At 26.7% G+C, this 23,666-nt stretch overlaps 3 protein-coding genes across 8 annotated transcripts in view; 2 read left to right on the forward strand and 1 right to left on the reverse strand.

The window, feature by feature from the left end:
* The first annotated feature begins 1,421 nt into the window (after nt 1-1,421).
* On the forward strand, nt 1,422-10,556 carry yata (N-terminal kinase-like protein yata). Of its 2 annotated transcripts, XM_089217852.1 has the most exons (17): nt 1,423-1,881; nt 1,958-2,112; nt 2,917-3,066; nt 3,207-3,332; nt 3,411-3,598; nt 4,776-4,866; nt 4,940-5,251; nt 5,334-5,457; nt 5,560-5,657; nt 5,716-5,808; nt 5,872-6,007; nt 6,086-6,277; nt 6,785-6,916; nt 7,020-7,138; nt 7,324-7,437; nt 8,747-8,828; nt 8,890-10,556. In XM_089217852.1, exons 4-17 carry the CDS (start codon nt 3,294-3,296, stop codon nt 9,018-9,020), a joined length of 1,851 nt encoding a protein of 616 aa, XP_089073978.1. In that variant the 5' UTR covers nt 1,423-1,881; nt 1,958-2,112; nt 2,917-3,066; nt 3,207-3,293; the 3' UTR covers nt 9,021-10,556. The 2 variants fall into 2 exon arrangements, with proteins under 2 accessions (XP_015376715.1, XP_089073978.1); XM_015521229.2 differs by lacking the exon at nt 1,958-2,112 and having other exon boundaries at nt 1,422-1,881.
* A 3,650-nt stretch (nt 10,557-14,206) lies between these two features.
* Nucleotides 14,207-19,210, forward strand: Sec61beta (Sec61 translocon subunit beta). The gene is made up of 4 exons (XM_015521230.2): nt 14,207-14,406; nt 17,865-17,962; nt 18,163-18,264; nt 18,949-19,210. The coding sequence occupies exons 1-4, from the start codon at nt 14,404-14,406 to the stop codon at nt 19,034-19,036; spliced, it is 291 nt and encodes a 96-aa protein (XP_015376716.1). The 5' UTR covers nt 14,207-14,403; the 3' UTR covers nt 19,037-19,210.
* Nucleotides 19,211-20,398: 1,188 nt separating this feature from the next.
* Nucleotides 20,399-23,666, reverse strand: part of LOC107170993 (dynein axonemal intermediate chain 4-like) — a 39,164-nt gene continuing 35,896 nt past the window's right edge. For 4 of the 5 annotated variants that reach the window (XM_089217855.1, XM_089217853.1, XM_089217854.1 and 1 more), the window contains 3 exons: nt 21,171-21,344; nt 21,021-21,098; nt 20,399-20,523 (listed from right to left, as the gene is read on the reverse strand). In XM_089217855.1, the coding sequence (XP_089073981.1) occupies nt 20,434-20,523; nt 21,021-21,098; nt 21,171-21,344 (342 nt within the window). In that variant the 3' untranslated portion in view covers nt 20,399-20,433. The remainder of the gene's footprint in view (nt 20,524-21,020; nt 21,099-21,170; nt 21,345-23,666) is intronic. The other variant, XM_089217856.1, reaches the window with a different exon arrangement.

A 23,666-nucleotide genomic window follows, 5' to 3' on the forward strand; every position in this document is an offset into this window, starting at 1 on the left:
TGTCATTGTTTGATTGAATATCATATTACTATTATAAATTACTAATTAGTAGATATACCTATGATATATAGGTATATTATTTACAAAATATATATTTAAAAATAATAAAATTTGGAACGGGCAATGCCGGCCGGAACATCTTCTAGAAATTCACTAGGCTAAACCGACTTAAAATCAAGCCTGGGCATAAACGCGTTAAAAAGTTAAAAGTTAAGTTAATTTTAACTTTTAACTTCACTTTTTAAAATTTAATTTTCATAAACTTAATTTTTAACTTAACTTATTTTAATTGATATAAACTTAATAAATAACGAGTTACTTTTAATCAAATTCGAGTTAAGTTAATTTATAAATAATTAAATAATAAATATAATGAAGTATATAGTTGGCTATATTCTCAAACAGTTTTAGACTTTTAGTTTCCTGAAAAAGTATTCAGAGTACATTCTTAAATACCATGTTATTTTTATTTAATAATTTAAAAAAAATGCATAATACTTGTCAGTTGTCTGTATTAGTGTGTTAATAAATCAAAAGATTGTATTTGTTTCGGCATTTTCAATTTTGTATTTTTTTCATACCTACTACATAATTCTATTAATTCAATACCTATGTATAGAAAAGCTATTGGCTATTTCCTGTGGTCAATAATATTTATGATTTTTATTATTTATATAGATATTATATAAAAAAAAAATAACTTAACTTAAGTTAATAAGTTAATTGAAAATGTTCATATAACTTTTAACTTAACTGAGTTAAAAAAAGGATTAGATTAACTATTAACTTTAAACTTTTTATAATGTTTTCCATTAACTTAACTTAATTCAGTTAAAAATTATCATTAACTTGCCCAGGCTTGCTTAAAATTATTCCTCATTATCCTACACACGGATCATGAATAATGTAAATGATAATATCAATTTCAAAACATCACTGTATTTTTTTTTATACCCGTTTAGCCAAGCAAATTTCTAGCTGGTACTTTATATAAACCACGGACAGGTTAGGTTACGGTATACAGTATACACAACAATATTAATATGTTGGGCTTATTGTACAAATGTTTCTTCATACATTTATTGCACAACCATTAGATAAATTAGAAAAAAATAATAAAAATAATAAATCTTCATAATATTATATTTTATTAAATTCATTTGTATAATTTTTAATACTATCCGTACTGTCCTTGAAGGCTTGATCCGTAGGAGTATATGTCAATAGGATCATAAATCATTATTGAATATTAAATCTAATATATCTAAAATTCTATATAGTATATACATTTCTAAATTGCTGGAAACTTCCTGTTATCGGCGATAAGCATGATTCTGTATTATCAAAATAATATAATATTATTATCAATAACATCAGAATGTCATTGCGTGAATAATATTATTATCACTTAAATTTTGACAAATTTATTTTGTAAAATCAATTATCATCAGAATATAATTGTATTGTTTACCTAGTGTTGTTAACTTGTAATGTTATTAGTTATTACTCCTCATTTCAATGTTTGACATAGTAGATCGTCATGTTTCGATGTAGTCAATCGTTTCTGTACCTTCTACGGATTACCTTCTTAGTTGTAATCGTCTATCCGTCAAACGCGTCTGAATGAGTATTTTAAATTCGAGCCCACTTATCATTCCAATATTATAGTCTAAAATATAATAACAGTCAATATAGTTAATAGTTATGTTTAATACTTCAATTTACATTTAAATCTCCTAAAATATACGCTTATAATTTACTACTATGTGGACTATATTCTCAAGAGACTCATCCAAAGACTTCCCCTACGAGATCAGCGAATCCCCGAGGTATGGGTTCAACGAAAAAAGTCTATGGAAATTGAATAAGGGGAAAAAGAAAGTAAGAAGAAAATGTGAATTCTGATGACTGTTAAAAATAAATTAACATTTGTTTAATTATTCACTGACTATTTTAGATATCGATAATGTATCATCATCGATTGATCGGTCAATTAATATTTGTGAATATCTATTTTATTCAAAATATTTATGATCTTTGAATAAATTTGGAATTAATGATTTCCTACAATTAAATAAGATTTGAATTGAATGCCCATCATAGTATAATCTGGTAATAATCAAGTCAATGATTTTTAGTCAAAATGTTGAATAAAAAAAATCTGTTTACTTCCTAATTGTATTTTATGTCATTATTATTATTATATGTCAGTTTACGAATATTCTCAAATTTCTTTTCATAGTAATAATATGATTAGATATTCTGAATAAAATGGTACCTATGTTTAATTACCTATAAAAATTTAAATTACCTAATAATTAATTTCTTTCATTAATAATATTACATAATTATATACAGAAAGAGATTTTCAGTTGCTTAGTTTATTGACTTAAATATTTGTTTACGCGGTTTAATTAAGTACCTGAGATTATAATAATACCTACCTAGCTACATAAATTACTCAAAACACATTTTTAGTAATACAGTTAACCAATCTTGTCATTTTTTTTTTTTTTAGAATGTTAGGTACTTATAATATGTTATTATAAATAATTTGATACTTATTTCATTATGCCAAATATAATATAACATGACCCATGTCTCAACATTTTTACTAATTTAATAATTTATAAGTTTTATTCTTTTTCTTGCTTATATTGTTTATTATTATATTCTGTGGCTTGTGATTTATCAATGGTCAACTAACATAACAATTAACATGTACCTTCATACATTATTCGGAAATATTATTTTACATAATTACCTATTCAAAATCAAAATAACTTTTTAATTTACTCATAAATTATTTTTCTACTTACTATAAACATTTTATTTATCCATCAGTCATATTTATACTTAACATCTTATATTTTAAGTTTTATAACTTACAATAATCATCATATTTTTTTTTTACAGAACACGGCACAAGAAGTTTCCATATTTGAATTTTTAATTAATGATGACATTCCAGGAAGTGAAACCCGTTCAGCACTTGCTAAATCAGCTGTGAAACATTTAAAAACTTTAAAACATCCAAATATTCTCAGTTTTTTGGAAAGCTCTGAAGTAAACAAAAAAAATTATTCATTTAATATGGCTTCAACGAAAATAAATTTCCAAACACTAAAAACAATTATATAAAAAAATAATTAAAACAATTAATCAAAAATATATATTTTAATATTATGATATTTTATTTATTTCAGGTTAAAACTATAATATATTTATCTACTGAATATGTTGAACCACTTCAATCATTTATATCATCTCAAAACAACCTTCATTCGGATATTATGAAACAGTACCTTGCTTGGGGAATATCCAATATAATAGTGAGTTTATAATTTTTGATTTTAATATCATTTTGTATTTGAAAATGTGAATTGGATTTTATTTTAATTAAATTTCAGGAAGGATTAAAATTTTTAAACTTTGAAGCAAAACTCTGCCATAATAAAGTAAATATTTGGTCTGTTTTTGTGAATAAAGCTGGACAATGGAAATTAGGAGAGTTAGAATACATGAATTCAGTTGACAATTCTCCACCATCTTATGTTAGTGATTTATATCGTGCTCCTGGACATCGACAATCACCATTGTAAGAGATAATTATTTTATTATTTTAGGGTTGCCAGATTTTGAACTTTAGAAAAATAGATAATTTTAAAAGCTATTTCTTGTTTATGTCAAATATTAAAACTTTTAACAAAAATAACTTGAATTTTACAGCTACCTATAGTCTTTATGGAGTGTTGAGTAGTAATGTAACATAGTTTTTTTTTTTTTTAAAGTAACATTAGATAACCTTATTATTTGATATAAAATTAATAGAAGAGTATTACTACATAAATTGTGAATTTTATTAGTAACCTGTTAAATGATTAGTTACATTTTTGTCAATTTTATAAAAAAGTTTTTTAATTTAACCATCTAAAAGCAACATTAGATTACAAATTGTAAATTGAGTTGAAACTAAGAGAATATTTTTACTAGTACTCTGTTCCAAAAAAAGAGGATACAATTTCTGTGTTTGTCGAATGAATAACACAATACAGACCCCTCCCATTTTCCTTTTCCACTGGGCTTTATACTGTACCTGTTATGGTGTAATTTTAATACATCACTTTGTTCATTTGCCTTAAGAATACCTTTTTAGTATAGCAATATTTGAATCAAACAACAATCACAAATAAGTAACAAAAATTTTAAAGATAAATTATTATATAAAATAAATATTAAAGAGAGGAAGGCATAAATTATTGTTTTAAAGTAAATACTTTTTTTTAAATATTTTAAATAGTTCAAAACAGCGTTTTTGTAATTAATTAATAATTACCTTTGATTTAATAAAAGAAATGTTAAGTTATCACATTTGTATTTTGGTGACAAAAAAGTAACATGATTACCTTTTAATTTTGTAAAAATTGATGTAACTTTGTTACTTTTTAAAATTAACTTACCCAACACTGTGGCCATAGGTATTGAACAAGCTTTACTTTAGTGAAGGTTAATTTTAACATTGATGATTTTCTAAAATATAAGTTATAATTTAAAGTCTTAATAAAATATATGCCTTAGTTATAATAACATAAACTATTTACACTTAACAAACATAACATATTTTTAATCATGTAAAAAAGTATTTTGATTTATTTGTGACGGTAATAGGTGCTATAATATTATGTATATAACATTTCTGGTATCTCTAAATTATTCATATACTTTGCTGTTATGTTATTTATATGGTATTAAGTACAGTTGACACATTTTTATAGTTCAATTGACATTTGGGGTCTCGGTGTTCTAATATGGGAAATATTCAATGGCCCATTAGGTAATCAATCAGCCTTAAAAATTCCAAAAAAGGTATAAACTTATATTTTTCTTAAAATATATATATATTAAAAACATTTATTATTGAATAATTTTGATTATATAGATTCCCAAAGAGATTTTGACAATATATCCAAAATTGGTAGCTGTGGATCCTATGAACCGCCCATCATATGATATTGTGACTTCTACATTACGAGAACAAGGATATTTTGGTAATGATTTGGAAAAAACCATGACATCATTAAGTCAATATCATATATTGGATGATTTTCAAAGAATAGCATTTCTTGAAAAATTACCCAACTTACTGGAAACATATCCCAAAAATATAGCCCTCTACAATGTGTTGCCTAGTCTTCTTGAAATGTTTAATTATGTTAAAGAACAAAAAATTATATTTCCTTCAATGATAAAGGTAATCAAAATGTTTATTTATAGAGAATTGAAAATATGTTTATTTTTTATGGATTTATCCAATATATTTTTGTCTTTATTAGTTAAGTACCATGTTAGACGATCAGGAATTTGAAGAGAAAATAGTGCCTTGTATTATTAAACTATTTGAATCCAACGATCGAGCTACCAGATTATTATTACTCAATACGATTGAACTATATGCAGGTATATATATAATTTATTAATTATATGACTATTAATTGATGTTTACTAACATTATTAATAGTTTTACGAATCTTCATAATTTTTTTATCAATTATATTACAGGTCGATTAAAAGCCGATTTGTTGAACACAATCATTTTCCCTCTATTAGTAAGCGGTTTGGCTGATGCTAGTCCGACTATAAGAGAATTGACTGTTCGAGTAAGTTATTTATCAAATCATAAAGTAAAAATGTATTAATTATAGACTTTTTATTTAGAGTATGGTTTATATCAGTTCAAAATTAAATTATAATAATTTAAATGTGGAGTTAATGAGACATTTTGCTCGCTTACAAATGAAAGACGACCAGGTATTCCATATCAACAAAAGTATAAATTAATAATTTGTTCATATTATATTTTTTTAAATTCAGGGTAGTATAAGGACTAACACTACTGTATGTTTGGGTAAAATAGCTCAATATTTAGACCCAAAAAATAGGAGTAAAATATTATCCTCCGCGTTTAGTCGTGCACTTAAAGATCCATTTCAACCATCAAGGATGGCAGGTTGTTCTAATCTAATTGTATATATGTAAATAGTTATTTGTATTTAATATTATATTTTAATGCAATTATTATTTTAAGGTGTTTCTGCATTTTCGGCTACTCAACAGTATTATCCTCTGATTGAAGTATCCACTAGAGTATTGCCAGCATTATGTCAAGTAACTCTTGACCCTGAAAAAGCTGTACGAGATATTACCTTTCAAACAATTAAAGGATTTTTAGGAAAGCTTGAAAATGTTTCAGAGGATGAAAGATTAAAAGAAAAAATGGGTAGAAATTAATTTCATCTAACATAAAATAGTATATGAATATTAGCATGCACACGGTATTGGCAGGGTTTGTAGCTGCACCCTCAATAGGCTAAATTTTCTACTCCAAATATAGTATATTAATTACTGCAAATATTAAGCAACCCTAAATCATGATTGTTATTAATAATAATAAATTATCTTTAAAGATACAACTAAAAAAACTGGCTAAAACAGCAAATTATCTTAGGAGTTGACTGTTTACCAACCCATTGCAAGGATTAAGCCCACTTCTAAATTAAAAATCAATCAGTTATTTGGGTTACTCAATTTTTTAATATCATACAAAAACAATAATAATTGACTCATTGCGTTTTGAAAATTCTACTTTTTTCGTGTAGTATAGCAACTGAGATGGGCCATCGTGAACTACAATAGAATTACATCCACCTACTACTCCCCTGCCAGCAATGTTAGAGCACGTCAAGAATATTGAGTTTAAATAAAAATGAATTATTGTATTTTGTAGAAGAAGAAGTTGCTAATACAACTAGCCCAGTCATGCCCACATGGGCAGGATGGGCTGTCACCACGGTAACTTCCAAGTTTTATTCATCTAAAATTCCTCAAAAAGATGACAAATCAGTAGAGTTATCAAAGAGTTAGTATATTTATTGACAAAGCTTTATAGTTTTACAAAATGTACTGATTCAAATAATCATAATTGATTGCCATTATTTCATCTTATGTAAACCTGTTTAAAGATAATTCAAACAACACAAATATGAACAACTGTGAACAGATGTACAACAATTCATTGAAAGACAGTACTGTGAAAAATGTATACAAAGAGAAACAAATTGAAAGTATAAATACCTTACAGGTTAGATTTTATTTTTAAAATATAATAAATTAATAGTTACTTTAACAAATCACAATATTAATAATTATAAATGTATCCTCACAAATACAATTTTTTTTTGTGTGTGATTAGATGATTTGAAAAGAGATTAACAAGTAATTTTATATGTATTTCATGATTTTAACTGTAAGTTATTTTACTCTTAGGACTCTCTAAATTACAAAAATTCCACAGAAGATTCTACATTATCCAATGACTGGGATGATGATTCTGGATGGAATGTTGGAGATGATTGGGAAAGTATTGGCGTTGATACTTCGGTACAGTATAGTTTGTAAAAATAGGATACTATTGAAATGCTGACAGTTGCGATATTGACTAGTCAAAACATTGATTGGTATGAAATGTCAATAAATTAGAAGAATGACCAAAACACCATATAACATTAAAAAAAAAAAATTTTTATTTAATAACCCTGATAAAATATAGGATTACTTAATTTTAAAATCGAAAAAGCACATGCATATTAATCATAATTTCTTATTTGTAATTTCATACAAAAACTTACATATTCATAGGTACTAACAAAAACAAAGTATTTAGATTTAGTAACTTAACTATATGTCTATATAGATATCAAATTGGTAAAATAGCTATAATAACTTATTACATCATACAAAATATATAACAATTTATAATTATTTATTGATTGATTATATTTGTTAATACAGTACATAAATTATCAAGTTACATGTAAATTAAAGAAATGAAAGAAAAAAATTATAAAATTATATAAATTGATAGTGCTCTGGATAATTACTTGTCAATAATAGCATAGTCAATTCTCAATTGATTATCAATTTTAGCAATTTACCATACATATTTCATAGAACTTAGTGATAACCTACAAATCAACAAAATCTGTAATTTTTTGATGATAAATAATAATGAAGTATTTGAAATTCTAAGTATTTAGAATACTAACCTCAAATTATCTTTTTGAATATATTGACATTAATATGTGTTTTCATATCTTAATAGGTACTAATTTTGTACATTTTCTCAAATACTTTTCAACACTGCTCTTAATATATGACACCAGTATAATACTGATATTCTTGTCTAGCTGTGTAATATATTAATAAATAGTTGGTAAGAAAATCTTGGAAGTATCTACCTACATATAGTATTTTTAATTTGTCAATATTTTCATTACTATTTGACATTTTAATAAATGTTTTTTCCTATCGATATTTTGGTGATTAATCTTTTGTACTAAATCCAAGGCCGGATTGGACCAGCAAGTTACTGAGTAAAACTTGGTTGGCCGTGATAACTTGGATCGTTCAAGTTATGAGTCTGCTGACTAAAAATGTATTAAAAGTTTAAAATTGAAAAAATAAAGTCCAAATGTTGGACTTGAACTGACCATATGGTTGTACCTTGTACCTAGGTGTAATTAATATTAAGTTTGTTAGTGGGCGATAAAGCACAAAACACTTGGTGGACCGAATTTGTCCAATCCAGCCCTGACCATATCCTTTGCAATCATGTTATAATTATTTTACTATTTTTTCTAATTGGAAATTTAGTTTTTAATTTAATATGCAACATTATTTATTTTTATAGAATTCTATAAAATATAAATCTGATTTCGGTTGGGAAGATCAAGAGCCTATTTTACTGGATGATTCTGATGAACTTGCTAAAAGTGAGTATCTTATTAACCATTTTGAATAAAAAAAAATATAAATTTTAATAATTTTATATAGAAGCAGAAGCTGAGTTGATAAAAGAAGAAATGCGGAAAAAACGTGAAGAAAGAAAACAAGAACGCATAAAACAATTAGAATCAAAACGTAGCAGCAAACAATCCTTAAAACTAGGCGGTAAAAGATTATAATTTATAAAATAGTTATAAAAAAAAATTTGGTTTTGTTAAGAACTATAAATAATATTTTAAGAAATCAAATACATTAATTATTTACTATTTAAGAACTTACTTTTATTGCATATTTTTACTTATTCTTTTGTATTATTTCAAGTAAATTGATTTATTATATTTTATTTTACTTTAAAATTATACATCAAGATAACACATTGTATTATTTAATTTATTATATACAGGACTTAATAATTTTAACTTATATTCAATCAGTAAATGTTACTCTTATTTATAAAATATGATTTTTGTCATCTTTATTATCGGTTCTATACTAACATATTTTTACAAAAAAAAAATATTTATCAACAGCAAATTAATAATACATGAAAATGTAATTAGATAAATAAAAAGATAATAATTTATAACAAGACGGTTAATCTTACTAAAGATGTTATATTATCCTTACCCAACATGACTTTATTGTTAACTTATTGTTGGCAGCAAACAATTGGGATGGATATTTCTAATATTAGTGCACCAGGTTTCAAGATGTCCCTAGTGCATTATGAGATTGAAAATAATGAAATATATAGGTATTTAAAAATATATGACATAATTAAGAAAACCAAAATGAATGTATCAAAAGTATTTGTTTTTGTTTAATTTCATTCTATCTCACTAGTTATTAAAGTCCAATTTATACTCTTCATATACAAATTATATTGATATATCTAAACAACATTACATAATAATAATAATAATAATAATAAAAGTTTATTGCAACAGCATAAAAAACATGGTTAGATAGAAAATATAATAACAAAAGTTGCAACTCATCCTATAAGCAAATAAGCTTGAAAGCGGATGAGTTGAGTTCTATTTAGGTACAACAAAAAGTGCAGTTGATAAGTTACAAATTAATTATTTCAATTAAACTAATATATATATATATATATATATATATATATATATATAATAATAATGAAAATATTAATTCTATGAAAGATACACTAATTACATGAAATTTATATTGATTAAAATTAATAAAAGAAAAAATATTTATATTATTTACTTGTAATAATAAAACATCTTTAATAATAGTGCTTTGATTACCAAAATTAGTTTTATTCTGGTAAACAAAACTAATTTATTGTTATTTATATTTAATAACGTATTATTGTGTTTATTATATCAGTTGAAAATTTTAAAATTTTAATTTAAACTTCTAAACATTGTTAAAAGGTAAGAAAAATTACCAATAAAGTATGTTTTAAAGGATAATAAGCCCAAATTTGAGGGATATTGGAGAATGGGAATACTAAGTATGGCATATACTTAAAGTCATAACAATATGTATAAATAAATGTATATACATTATACATAACAAAAAATCATTTTTATAAGTATTTTGTTTCCAGTGAATATATTTGTTACTTTATTTTTTTACTCTTTGTTGAATTGTATCTATTTTTAAAAAAAATTGTAATTTTTGTGGTAAATTTAATAAGTTAAGAATTTTGATGTAATATATTAATTGATTATTGGAATGTTTAATTCTTGATTCTTAATTTAATGATAAAAATAAAAAAATAAAAAGTATGATAGGAAAACTATAAAATATACAATACTAATTAATTAATTATTATTATGTTGTATTTAGATACATTAAAAAATACAATTATCATTTGAAAACTAACTATTCATTTTTAAATATATAAATATTAAAGTAATTTCATTGACTTATAAATAAAAGATTTATGTATAAAATGTTTGTATACTTGATTATTAAATATTATTGTTTGAAATTATATTTAAATAATTTAAATGTATTATTAATTTAAAAACAGGATTCAAATTATTTTGAAACCTACATATATGATATTAAATGTATATACTTTAAATTTTTGGTTATAATAAGGTGAGTTATGTTAATAATAATTATTGAGTGAAATTAGAACAATTTTTTTTAGATCATGTTTAGAAAAGATGTAATTTCTTAACACATCATTTAGTATAACAATGCTTAAGTATCAATTTTAGACCCCCAGAAATTCTTCTTCGTTTGACGCTCAAAATTCTAGTAGCGTCATAGGCTGAGAGATATAAATTAAACAATCCATTTCATTTAAAATATTGAAAACCAAAAATATTGTTATGAATAACCAAAATTGTATTGTAACTTATAAATAATAATAATATAAAATATTTTTAAGACATTTTATTCAAATATTGATTGTGACAATAATTTAAGTATATTAATGTATTAAAGTAATTATTGTATACAAAAAATAAACATTGAGTAAATTATAATGTACTATTATCACAATTATTTATAGGTTGAATTGCAATACTTTCACAGGTTTATAAGAAAATTGTTTTTTCTACAGAAAACTTTTACTTTTATATTATTCTGCTGCTGCTTATTGTAAAATGTGTTTATAGATTATATGTATTAAAAATAAAAGTTAAAAAATATATATATATTATTCACCTAATGGCTACATATTTTTAAATTATTAAAATTAATTTGGTAAAGTTCTATGGTAATTTTTTTTTTAAGTAATGCACATTACTTAGGTATCTCCAATCTAAATAAATAGTGAAATAGCCAGTAGGTCTTTTGATTTTAATTTTATTGTTTAAAAAGTTATGATTGTAGTTACCAATTGGGTTAGTCTTTAACTATGATTAATATTTATTACTACCTAATGATTATATTATTTATGATTTCAATTATATTTGAAAGTGTAATTGTGTGTATAAAATTTAATTACATATTTTTAGAAATTTCAAGAACCTATCGATGAATAATTTTTTTTAAATTACAATAAAATAATTAAAAATAATTATTATTTGTTTAAATATCTAAAAATTAAATATTATTTTATTTTATTTTACTCAAATTTGAACATATAAATATTTATTTAAAAAAACTCGGTTTGTCAGGTAATATAATTTTTAATGTTTTTGGTTACCTACAGTCTACGCTGAAATACTTGTAAAAACCTTGTTTTAAATTTTCAAGTTCGATAGTTCATAAATTATTGAAAAATGTTTAAATATCGACATGTGCTTAAAAAAAATAAAATAAGAATTGAAAATTTCACATGGCTATAGACAACTCAAAAAAATATTAGAAAACTTTATCATAATATAAAGAAAATAATAATAAAGTATCTACTGTTATTAGTTTTTGAAATACAACACAATATGAAAATCAGTCGTTGAGAAATCATTATTTACGGCATATTTTAATTTTTAATTAAACTTAATTTGACTCCGATAATTTTTTTTTACTATGTAGAATTTCAGAAAAACTTCTGAGTTATGAAGAAATATGTGTTGCATATTTATAAATTAATTTATGGTACCTATCTACGAAAAGAAAAAATTAAAATTAATTTTTATAGCTAGATACAAAACAATTTTTAAGTTTTCACAACTTTAACGAAATTGTCAAAATTTTGTTTCAGACGCTTATGAAAAATGATAGTGAACTTACACTTAATTTTTTTTTCAATTACATTAATAGCAGATTTTTAGAAACTTTGTAATCAATTTTCAAGTTTTTGATCAAACGAAAAATTACTATCAACGATAGAAAATTCCAACAGTCCGGAAAAAAGATACTTTTTTATGTTGTGCAAAATACAAATAAGCTATCTCTAAAACAAATTCTTCTTTTTCTTTTGCGCAAATGGGCGATGCTTATAATATTTGTATTACATTATTTGTATTATTTCATTTAAAAATGAAGACAAACACAAAAAGTCTTCAGAGTTAAACAAATAACATTACTCCTCTCAGAATCTAAAATATTGAAAAAACATATAAATTTTACATCACATGGGTATTTTTAACCAAATAATTCTGTTTACACTTGAAAATTCAATATAATTTTGTTATAGTTAGGTATAATATTCACACATATAGAGGTTTTTGCTATGTGTTTATAAGTTTAAAAAAATTAAATTATTATAAAACGTGTATCATATTGCTTTAAAATTCTGTAGGTTGCTCACTTGGTCGTAGTTAGTAGTTAAGAGTCACCAGTCAACCGTACACTTTCGGTAGTTAAATCTTGTAGTAATATAATATGTCATATAGCCACATAGCCCATATTATATAGGTATGGTTATAAAGAGGACGCTACACCTGCATGTGTTGTCTCCGTCCTACAAGTATGTAACATTGCAAATTTTATGCTCAGCAGATCACGTTAACGTCAACCGGCCTAGCTGGTAATAGGCAAAAAAGATCAAGAAAGAAAATAACAAAGAAAAAAAGAACAATTTTTAAAAATATTTTAATTGATTACCTATTTCAAAAAAAGAAAAATTATTGATATTAAATTATTATTATTATTTATTAAACACTCAAATAATAGCATAAAACGAAAGAGAAGCCCATATAATTATGAATTAATACGAAGAATAGCGATATTTATTTTGTAATTCAATTTATATTATATTATTTATAATATAGGTACCTATATATATATACCTACAGTATATATAGCCAGTATATATAGTACCTACTAATGTTATAGGAACTGCCAACTATTTAGTAATGAAATTTTTCATTGAATTAATTGCTAAAAAAAGTTTCTTTTAAATTATTGAGTATCCAAATATAAAATTTACCCCTTTTATGCAATTAGGTAACAAAATAATATGATACTATATAGTTTGTGACATTATTTTATTATAATATATATTATATTTTATTATAGGTAGTTAGTTACATTTTCCCATTCTATTGATACCCCATAATAATTTTTAAAAACGAATTGTTCTTTTATTCCGGGATTCGGCCTAGCCACATGCAAGTACCTACTTAAATTCTACTCGATAATAAACTCGATCAATCGCAAATCGTAATATTATGTTGTTTAGCGTCAGTGGTGAATATATTAATTGACTACTATACTATTTTTAAATATTTTAAATCAATAGGCAGTTATCTACCTATTATACTTATTAGCGTAGTGGTATACTGAATTAATATTATTACACGATTATTCGTTGTGGATCCTCGTGTTCCCCGGCGACCGTTTTCTGACCGTGTCCGGCGGGCACTCGGCCGGTCGGCCTCCACCAGGCTCCACGCGTCCCACTTTTGCCTCCATGATGCCAACACACGGCACCGCATTATCGCGTTCGTGACAACGTGTACTCGTGTACTGTTACTGTCCCGCGACCCGCAGCCTATCCCAAACACGTAGCGCTAAACCGGACCGGACGCGGCGGCGACACGAATTCATTCACCGTTTCCGATATCTATACACATTGCAGTATTACACAGTTGTACACGTCTTCACTATACATTTTGGGTCCGTCCGCCATCGTCGCCGTTTGAACACGTTTTTCTCGACGTCTGCCAGAATCGATCACCGTCAAAAATGGTGAGCATTTTATTTTGCACCATGGCCCGACCGACGTTACCGTCGTTGCCAGTTTCCCAGCGCGTCGATTATTTTCTACGTATGTCTCGACCTACATCACTAGCGAGTGGCCATCGATACGAACGCCTTATGCGTTCTATGTGGTTCACGACGCTTTCCGGACTTTGAGCGCGTGGCACTTCTGTGGTCATTTTCCACTCACAGTATACATTTAGTACGTTACTGTTCATAATAATCATGGTAATAAGATTTAGTGGCAAAACGACACCATTTTTGGAAAAGAATACAGTATGCTTACTGATACCTAGTAATTTTGAACCTATAGTAGGATACAGTCTAGAAATTCGCTATACTAGACCAGTGTGATAAAACGCACTGGGAGGTTTTCAGACCATATCATTTACACGGTGCATTATCTCCCGGTGTCGGATAATCTTAAATCTGCGTAGCCTAGCCAAATTCTAGAGTTATATCGGCCATATTTTACCTGTAGCACATCATCTTAAGATTGCATTCACATGATCTGTGTATAAACTACGCATATTCACATTTTTTAAACCCGTATTGAGACATATTATTATAAATAAAAATGCTATTTTAAAAGCTATTGGAAGGTACCGCGTTAATTAATTTATAGTGATAAATATTAAAAAATATATAACTTTGTGTTAGATGTACACCTTATGTCTTATGCATTAAAACATTCCTCTATGAGGTCATCATATTTTTTCAATAACATGCTAAACCAACATGTGTTATTTCTTTATCTAACATGTCATATACAACAAAACAATAATTATGCATTCCGTAAAACCAAATTTGTGTTGTTATCTTTAATATTTAGAGTGTATAATTAACCTATTGTCAAATTTAAAAGTAAAAATATTATTGAGGTCATCTTAATGACTTATTGATATTATAATTTAATCAGACTTAAAAGTAATTAATGATATTATAATATGCTATATAGGTACTTATATAATAACAAAAATAATATAATATATAGGTAGATAGGTAACCATTAGTCGGTCATCTACCTGCAAAGATAATTGCTATTTAACAACATTGTTTAATTCCGAGGCCTACCCAAGGTGGTTTTACACAGCAAATCAAGGGATATTTTCGATTTGCGCAGCGACCAGTTCCGCAAACTGTGTAATCACTGCCCATACTGCGGCAGTAAATTAGTGGTGTTGCGCGCATGCAAATAAATGTAAATTCGCAAACTTTGGAAGGCTATAACTTCCAAAATAATGGTTTCCGGGAAAAAAAAATACATCATCGTTTTAAGCATAAAAAAACAAGTCGTCTGAAAAAAAAATTGGAAATCGTGAGGGGGTTGGTAAAGTGCATTTGTTCCAAATATTAAAATATCTAAAAAACCAATAAGAGAACACAGGTAATTTACTTACCTAAAAGTTTAATAATATCAAAACTAATAGGTTATTGCCAATTGCCATACTATCTTGAATGAGGAACAGTAATTTAGTATGTCATGTGTAAGACTGAGAAAACACATGCAGGTACAACATCCTTCTAACTGTGCGATTACGATAATTACTTGACTGTAAAAAGTGTAGGTAACAAGTTAAAGAAACTTAACTTTAACGTTTTGGTGAGTTAATTAAAAAGTTTTAAAAAAAAGCTCATTTTTTGTTATTATTATTTTAATAACAATCAGGGCTCGGATTTCAAAATTTTTTTTTTTAACTGTCTATGGCATCTTTATTTAAACGACCAAAAGTCTTTATAAATATAATACATTGTGAGTGAATACAGTATAACAATAGTTATACATAAGTAGTATTATATAATAATAATAATAACTTATATATACATATATAATATATATATATATATATATTATAGAAGAACATGTTTGGGGTTGTACCTCCAATGAGATAGCCCCTTTTCTTAGCCTAAGTTAATTAAACTGAGTCGTATGGCTTCAGGCGTTTGAGGCGCCTAATGTCTTGCGAGTTGTTGAAGAAGTTGTTTAGCAGTTGCATTTGGGTGCAACTCAAGTTTTTTCACATGTTTGTTGGCAAACTTTTTATTTTCGTCCTCTATGGATGGTATATTCAAGTCTCGATGGAAGATTTCATTCCTGTCGAACCGGTATGCTGTGACAACAGTACGAAGGGAAATATTCTGACAGCATTGAATGACTTTGATGTTGGATTTGCTGGCACAGCCCCACAGTTGTATGCCATAAGTCCAGATCGGTTTGACAATAGCTACATATAGAAGCTGTTTGTTTGCCAGGTCTAGTGTGGAATGTCTACCAACTAGCCAGTATAGCTTGCACATTTTTTCTTTTATTTGCAATTTTTTGTCGGACATGATGTTTCCAATTAAGGCGAGAATCAAGGTGCATACCCATTTGGCTGAATATTTTTGTGGGATTGTCATGTGATCCAGCAACACTTGGAGATTTTCGGTTTTACATAGAGTATAATTCACATGTACCGACTTATCACTATTTATCATGATTTTCCATTGCTTTGTCCAGTTAGATATATGATCAATTGAGGTTTGTACGTTTTCAGTCGTAGTCTCGTGATCAATACTTGTTGCTAAAACTGCTGTATTGTCAGAAAATATAGAGGTCATTGAGTCACTATTGGTTGGGATGTCAGCTGTATATAGTAGATAAAGAGTAGGTCCTAGTACACTACCTTGAGGTACTCCGGCAAATATGTTTTTCCAGTTTGTTATTGCTTCTTTGTGCATAACTCGAAACTGTCTTTCAGTCAGATAAGATTCTAGAAGTGCATACCAGGTATGTGGTAGTTGTTCTCGTAGTTTTGTTAGTAGTCCTGGATTTCAAAATGTGCAAATTTTTTCTGGAATGCTTGACATGATACTTTCTAAAATAAAAATGTCTTTCAAGTACTGACTGTGCTAAAATCAAAAAAAGTTTGGTATTTGTAAGATTTTTAATGTTTTAATTGCATTTTTAATCGTTTTTAGGGCATAATTTATTTTTATAATACACATAGTTTGTATATAAATGATCATATTGTACTATAATAACAATAAGATAATTTGGTTTTTAAGTAAAACGATAAACAAATATTTTTTTAAGAAATTCCTTGTAATGTTTTAGAGTTTTTAGGTAATCATACATTTTTTGAAAGTCCATTTTTTCGCATATTTATAAGTGCATTTAAATCAGATATTGATTTTTCCGCCCTTTAGTTTGTACAAGCCAATGCAGCCTGAAAAAACATTTCACACCAAAATTATGCAGCACTTTCTTAATGATAAATCATATTTTTTACTAAATAATAATTATTATATATCTACTGTATTTTAATTTCTTTAATACATAAATTAATATTTCTAAAAATGGACAAAAAATAACTATGTTATGACTTATAAACAAATTGATAAATATTTAATATTATATAAAATAAAGGGTTAATAGATAATTAACAGCATGTTTTATTTTTCAGCCTGTAAATCCAAGTGCAATGCAATCAACCAATAATGGTCCCAGGTCACCATCTAAACCAGGCGCATCTAGGACAGCCGGAAATGTGCTTAGACAGCGGTAATAATCAATCTTATATTTATCAAATCAGTTTTAATTATTAAGTTACTTATTATTTTATTTTTTTAGCTTACTTTTAATTAAAATAATTTTCTAAATTCATGACAGGTCAAAACATAAACTTTTAAATATATATATATATTTGTCATTTACTTATTCCTGTAAATTATATTTCATTGTTAAATTATTTTATTTTATAGTAAAACTACTGCACCCACTACATCAGTTAGAAACCGTAATACTGGAACTAGCAGTGGAGGTATGTGGCGTTTCTACACAGACGACTCACCTGGAATTAAAGTGTAAGCATTTTCCTAAATTTTTTTTAAATACACACCATTTGTTAAATGACCATTATATTTTATTTATTTGTTTATTTTAATTCATAGTCTTGATACTAGTTTAATTCTTGTAATTGATCTTAAGAGGACGCTACACCCACATACGTTGTCTCCGTCTTACAAGTGCGTAACATAACAAATTTTATGCTCAGCAGATCACGTTTAGCTCCATTAGTTTAAAATTTAGAGTAAATCGACCTCTTGCAAAAATTAAAGGTAACATTATTGTCGAGGGCATGACGTAGGCTTTTTATTATACTTTAATTTTAAAGTGAGTTATGTGTATTTTAAGATATACAAGCAATTTACAATTTTAAAATACTCACTTTAAAATTAAAATATAATACAAAGCCTACGTCATGCCCTCGATAATAATGTTACCTTTAATTTTTGTAAGAGGTCATTTTACTCTAAATTTTAAACTAACGGAGCTAAACGTGATCTGCTGAGCATAAAATTGGCTATGTTACGCACTTGTAAGACAGAGACAACATATGCGGGTGTAGCGTCCTCTTAATAAAAATCTTAATGTATAATGCATTTATATTTTTTATAATATACATTTTATTTAAATGTTAATGTTAACTTTATAATGTATAAAATATATGTAATATTGATTTAATGTGTTTTTTGTTTATTTTTCAGAGGACCCGTGCCCGTGTTAGTGATGTCTTTGTTGTTCATTGCCTCCGTTTTTATGTTGCATATTTGGGGAAAATATAATAGAGCTTAATTTCTTTGTTTAATTTATTTTGTATATAATTTATCTTAAGATCATTCCCAATTTTTTTTATAATAATTATTGAATTCTATACGGCAATATTTACTAAAGCATTATATTATTGGTTAAACAAAATTAAAAATCATTCAATAAGATTTTATCAATAAAAAGTTTTTATTTTTCTTATAGGTTTTTTTATCTAAAATATTATAGTTAATAATTGGGGAGAACAAAAAGTAAGTGCTGGCTATTTAGTGCTGTGACATGTTCTACTTAATTCATAGTAACCATTGGTTCTTAGTATTTTACCTCTTCCTTCCTTCCCTCTACGTTAATTTATGATTAGAATTAAAAAATTTTGGTGAATGCAGTACTTACTTATTTTTTGAGCTCGTGGCTTTAATAAAGTATTTATGTACAATAGAAGTGGTTCTCAACAGATTTTTTGCATATTAGCTTGATATGTGTCACAAAAAAAAAAAATTTCAATGTATAAATATATGCAACTATTTAGGCATGTTTCCACTATACACTTGTGCCGTGTACACCTGAAATGTTCAGCCATGTCCAACAACACGGTAATCTGGTTAATCATGTGGTAACCTAACCTAACCAACCAATTTAAGCAAAAGATTTATGTGAACGTGTGTAGTGGAAACCTGCCTTTGTAATGTTTTAAACTTTAAAGTGATGGTAAAAATTACAAAATCTGATTTAAAAAAAATTCCATTTGTGAAAATAGTCTCATTCTCAATTTACAAAAGGTTTATAATTGTTTGTTTTTAACAAAAATCAATTAATTATTTTAAGTGTGTCTCCATTTTATGGATCTAATTAGGGTGTCATCCTAAAACAATGTTAAGATATACTCTTCTATAATGTAACAATGTGAATCAAATGCCATGGTACATCATATTCATAAAATAGTCCATTTGTTATTTTAATAAATCAATTTTTAAAAATTACTTATTAGTATCAAAAGTTGATAATCAAGTATGAATGAGTATTATAAGTTATGCTGATTTGATTATCACAAGCATTGGGTGAAAGTAGCCTTAATTTTGAATCAAAGGTTTATTTCTTACACATACGCTTTCAGATTAGCAGCCTAAACATAACTACCACGGTTTACTTCAATAGCATCGTCAAAACTGTTACAAAAATGAACATATTTTTTTAGGTACCTACACTTAAATGAGATAGTATAAAAATATTCAGTTAATTAATAACATTACTAATATTGTATTTATTTAATGATTTTAATGTTTGTTCATTATTTTTGCTTAATCTTGATCAAATTAAAAATGTATAATCATCTAATAAACCTAAAAGTAAAAATATTGCTTCATAAAAAAACAAAAAAATCATCAAAACCATAATTTATACTATTTATTTATCCAAAGTCTTTTTTATTGGTTCATCATTATTTTTTTAATTATTTGAATAAGTTCATGATTTGATGACATCATATTCTCCAGAGCTGTTAGAATAGAATTTTTCTAAAACAAAAATGTATTGTATTTATATAAAATTATGATAAACTTATAAGCACCAAATAAATTGTTAATTATCAAGTAGCCTATTTCCAAAACTGATTATATATCTGAAATACTTATTTTTAAACTGGTTAAAGGCATTTGCTTATAATTCACATAACTACAAAATATCTTTAAAAATTATATAGCAATTAAAAAAGAAATTGAATGTTACATCCAACCATGAATACATTTTAGACGTTATATTAGTTTAGTATTATATTTTACACGTTTTAAACAGTTTTTTCAAATTTTCCCAAAATTTAAAAACGCAAGTGACTTATCTGTTTTGGAAATAGCCAAATAAATATGCTTTCTCAAATTCTCTATCAGTTACCTAGGAAGGAACACTATATAATTTGATAATAAATGTAACTACAATAATATCTATGATTTTGAAAATAGTTAGTGCTTGACATTAAAATTAATTATAGTCATTAGTAATTTAAAACATTATCTACTTGAAGAAATGACGGCGAAGGCATGTTGCTGATGTGAAAACATCTAACCAAACCATTTACATCACCAGTGATAATATTCTAAAACTCACAATATCATTACTTTGCAATGTGATTCATTCATGAGTGTTCGAATAATCGAATAATACTCACATTACCGTGTTTGGAAAATTTCACCAGAGAGAAATGTACGCCAATCTGGCATGTAAACATCATGACCGGCTCAACCGTTTTTCTTGCAAAATCCCAAATACATATCACTGCGCCGCTAACGCTGACAATAACCGTAGAGTTTATAGGTGACCAATCGGCGTCGTCTACAGCATTCTGAAAAGTATTCAAAAACAGAGGTTCTATATTGCGTAGATTTAACGGTGCGATAAATATATTGTTATTACAACTAAGTGTTTTTTCGTGTCTAATATCACCTTTTACAAACAACCAAAACAAAAATTAATCTGTGATTCAAATATAACATTGTTATCGAACAATATTAAATACAAAAGAAAACAATATACAAGAAAATTGTGATACAAAAACTGTACCAAATTGTATTGACATATTATGGCAGCAAGTAATTATGATAATAATAAAAAAAAATTATCTATATTAATATTATAAAGAGGAAAAATTTGATTGTTTAGGTATATTGAATAGGCTCCGAAACTACAGAACCAATTTTAATGAAATTTGGTACCTACATGGATTGTTTAGATACTGAGAAAAAACATAGGCTAATTTTTAATACTAAAAAAGGGCTGTAAGGGGCCGAAATGAGGGATGGTATACAGGGTGATTTTTTTTATCATGAACCACTCATTATTTCAAAAAGTATCAATGTTTTTGAAAATATTTTTTTACAAAGTTTCATGTTGTTAAAAAAACAACGTTCTTATGAAAAAATTATAATTTTTTAATATTTTTTATCCTTATAATTTTTTAAGTTTTTTACTTTTTTGAATGACAACCTAGAGTTTTAATTTCATATTCCAAAGCAGAATATTTTTCTAAGTATTTTGATACGTAAAAATCGAATTTTGGACGAGTAGTTTATGAGTTATAAATATTTACCTAAAGTTTTGACAAGCGGAGTAGTGGACAAACATTTTGCGGGGTAACCCTGTACCACACCACTCCGCCAATCTAAACTTTAAATACTTATAACTCATAAACTACTCGTCCAAAATTCGACTTTTACGTATCAAAATACTTAGAAAAATATTCTGCTTTGGAATATGAAATTAAAACTCTAGGTTGCCATTCAAAAAAGTAAAAAACTTAAAAAATTATAAGGATAAAAAATATTAAAAAATATAATTTTTTCATAAAAACGTTGTTTTTTTAACAACATGAAACTTTGTAAAAAAATATTTTCAAAAACATTGATACTTTTTGAAATAATGAGTGGTTCATGATAACAAAATCGCCCTGTATTATTATATTTTAACGGCGTTGCCCTGGGTACGCCGACACTAATAATAAATATATATATATATATGTATAATCGATTGTACGACTGTTATCGGCGTCGTGGTGACGATCTATATTTATTATTAGTGTCGGCGCACACACACAAACAATAAATATTGCACTAGGAGTTTCCAACGAACGTCGTTTTGGCCAGGTCAATGTCAAGAAATTAAGACCGCAGCCCACTCGCGCGTTCGACTCGCTATGCAGTGGTTGTGTTTGGCCGCGAATATTTTTCCTATTTTTTTATCATTTTAAAATGCCAAAAAGAACAAGTTCTCAACTTTCTACAAATAGTTCACAGGCTAGTGCAATAAAAATACGTCGTGATGTAGATGTAGAAACTGAAAATCGTCTTGCAAGTCAGAGAGAATACACGTCGCAATCGCATGCAAGATAATTAAGTATCGAGCGTTCAAATACATTTTCAAATAGCCATAAATACATTTGTAAATATATCAATTAATGATCTGACTAAAGCTACTTTTAGCGTCAAAAATCCAAACGATGAAGTGGAAAACTCTGAAAATGGCTGGTACATAAGTACATCTGAAGATGTTTGGTGAATTTTAGAATTTCCCATTCACGAGCGACATCCTGCAGTCTTGCAGTTAGCCGTCCACTTAGAAAACGGCCAAAGGGTGTATTTTACCGTAGAAACGGCTAAACAAGTGGCCAAAACCCACCTAAAATCACTTTGCTGGCTTTCTTTGAGCTCTGTAATGAAGATAAATTCACAGAGACGATTCTATATCACGAAGTCCCGCAATACTACGCATGGTGCCGTTTTAGGTAGAGTATATGGTGTACATCCTTCTTAGTCAGAGTGTTTTTATCTTAGAATGTTGCTACATCATGTACGCGGTCCAACCTCATTCGAGTACTTAAAAACCGTTAACGGAGTTCTCAAAGAGGCCTATCAAACAGCTTACCATGCCAGAGGTTTGTTAGAATACGATGACCATTGAGAGAAGCATCGCTTTTGAATGTCCGCAGTACAACTGAGAGAGCTGTTTGTTGTTATACTTTTATTTTATCAGCCATCGGAACCATTCAAATTATGGAACAATTTCAAAGACGATCTTTGTGAAGATATCAGACACAGAATCAGACAACAAAATTAAGACTTCGCCTTATCATATAGTGAGGACATTTATAACGAAGGTTTGATACAAACCG

This window comes from Diuraphis noxia, unplaced genomic scaffold (genome assembly GCF_037042655.1).
Source record: "Diuraphis noxia isolate RWA-SAM2 unplaced genomic scaffold, SU_Dnox_SAM2 contig0001, whole genome shotgun sequence".
NCBI classification, from domain to species: Eukaryota; Metazoa; Arthropoda; class Insecta; order Hemiptera; family Aphididae; genus Diuraphis; species Diuraphis noxia.

What these genes read in the sequence shown, in the direction of transcription:
- yata (XM_015521229.2), top strand. Translation starts at nt 1,765, where the DNA reads ATGTGGACTATATTCTCAAGAGACTCATCCAAAGACTTCCCCTACGAG. An exon ending in GTTTTTTGGAAAGCTCTGAA is followed by an intron (nt 3,067 to 3,206) that starts GTAAACAAAAAA and finishes TATTTATTTCAG; the next exon opens with GTTAAAACTATAATATATTT. An exon ending in ATCAGTAGAGTTATCAAAGA is followed by an intron (nt 6,917 to 7,019) that starts GTTAGTATATTT and finishes ACCTGTTTAAAG; the next exon opens with ATAATTCAAACAACACAAAT.
- Sec61beta (XM_015521230.2), top strand. An exon ending in GGAAATGTGCTTAGACAGCG is followed by an intron (nt 17,963 to 18,162) that starts GTAATAATCAAT and finishes TTTATTTTATAG; the next exon opens with TAAAACTACTGCACCCACTA. An exon ending in GACTCACCTGGAATTAAAGT is followed by an intron (nt 18,265 to 18,948) that starts GTAAGCATTTTC and finishes TTTATTTTTCAG; the next exon opens with AGGACCCGTGCCCGTGTTAG.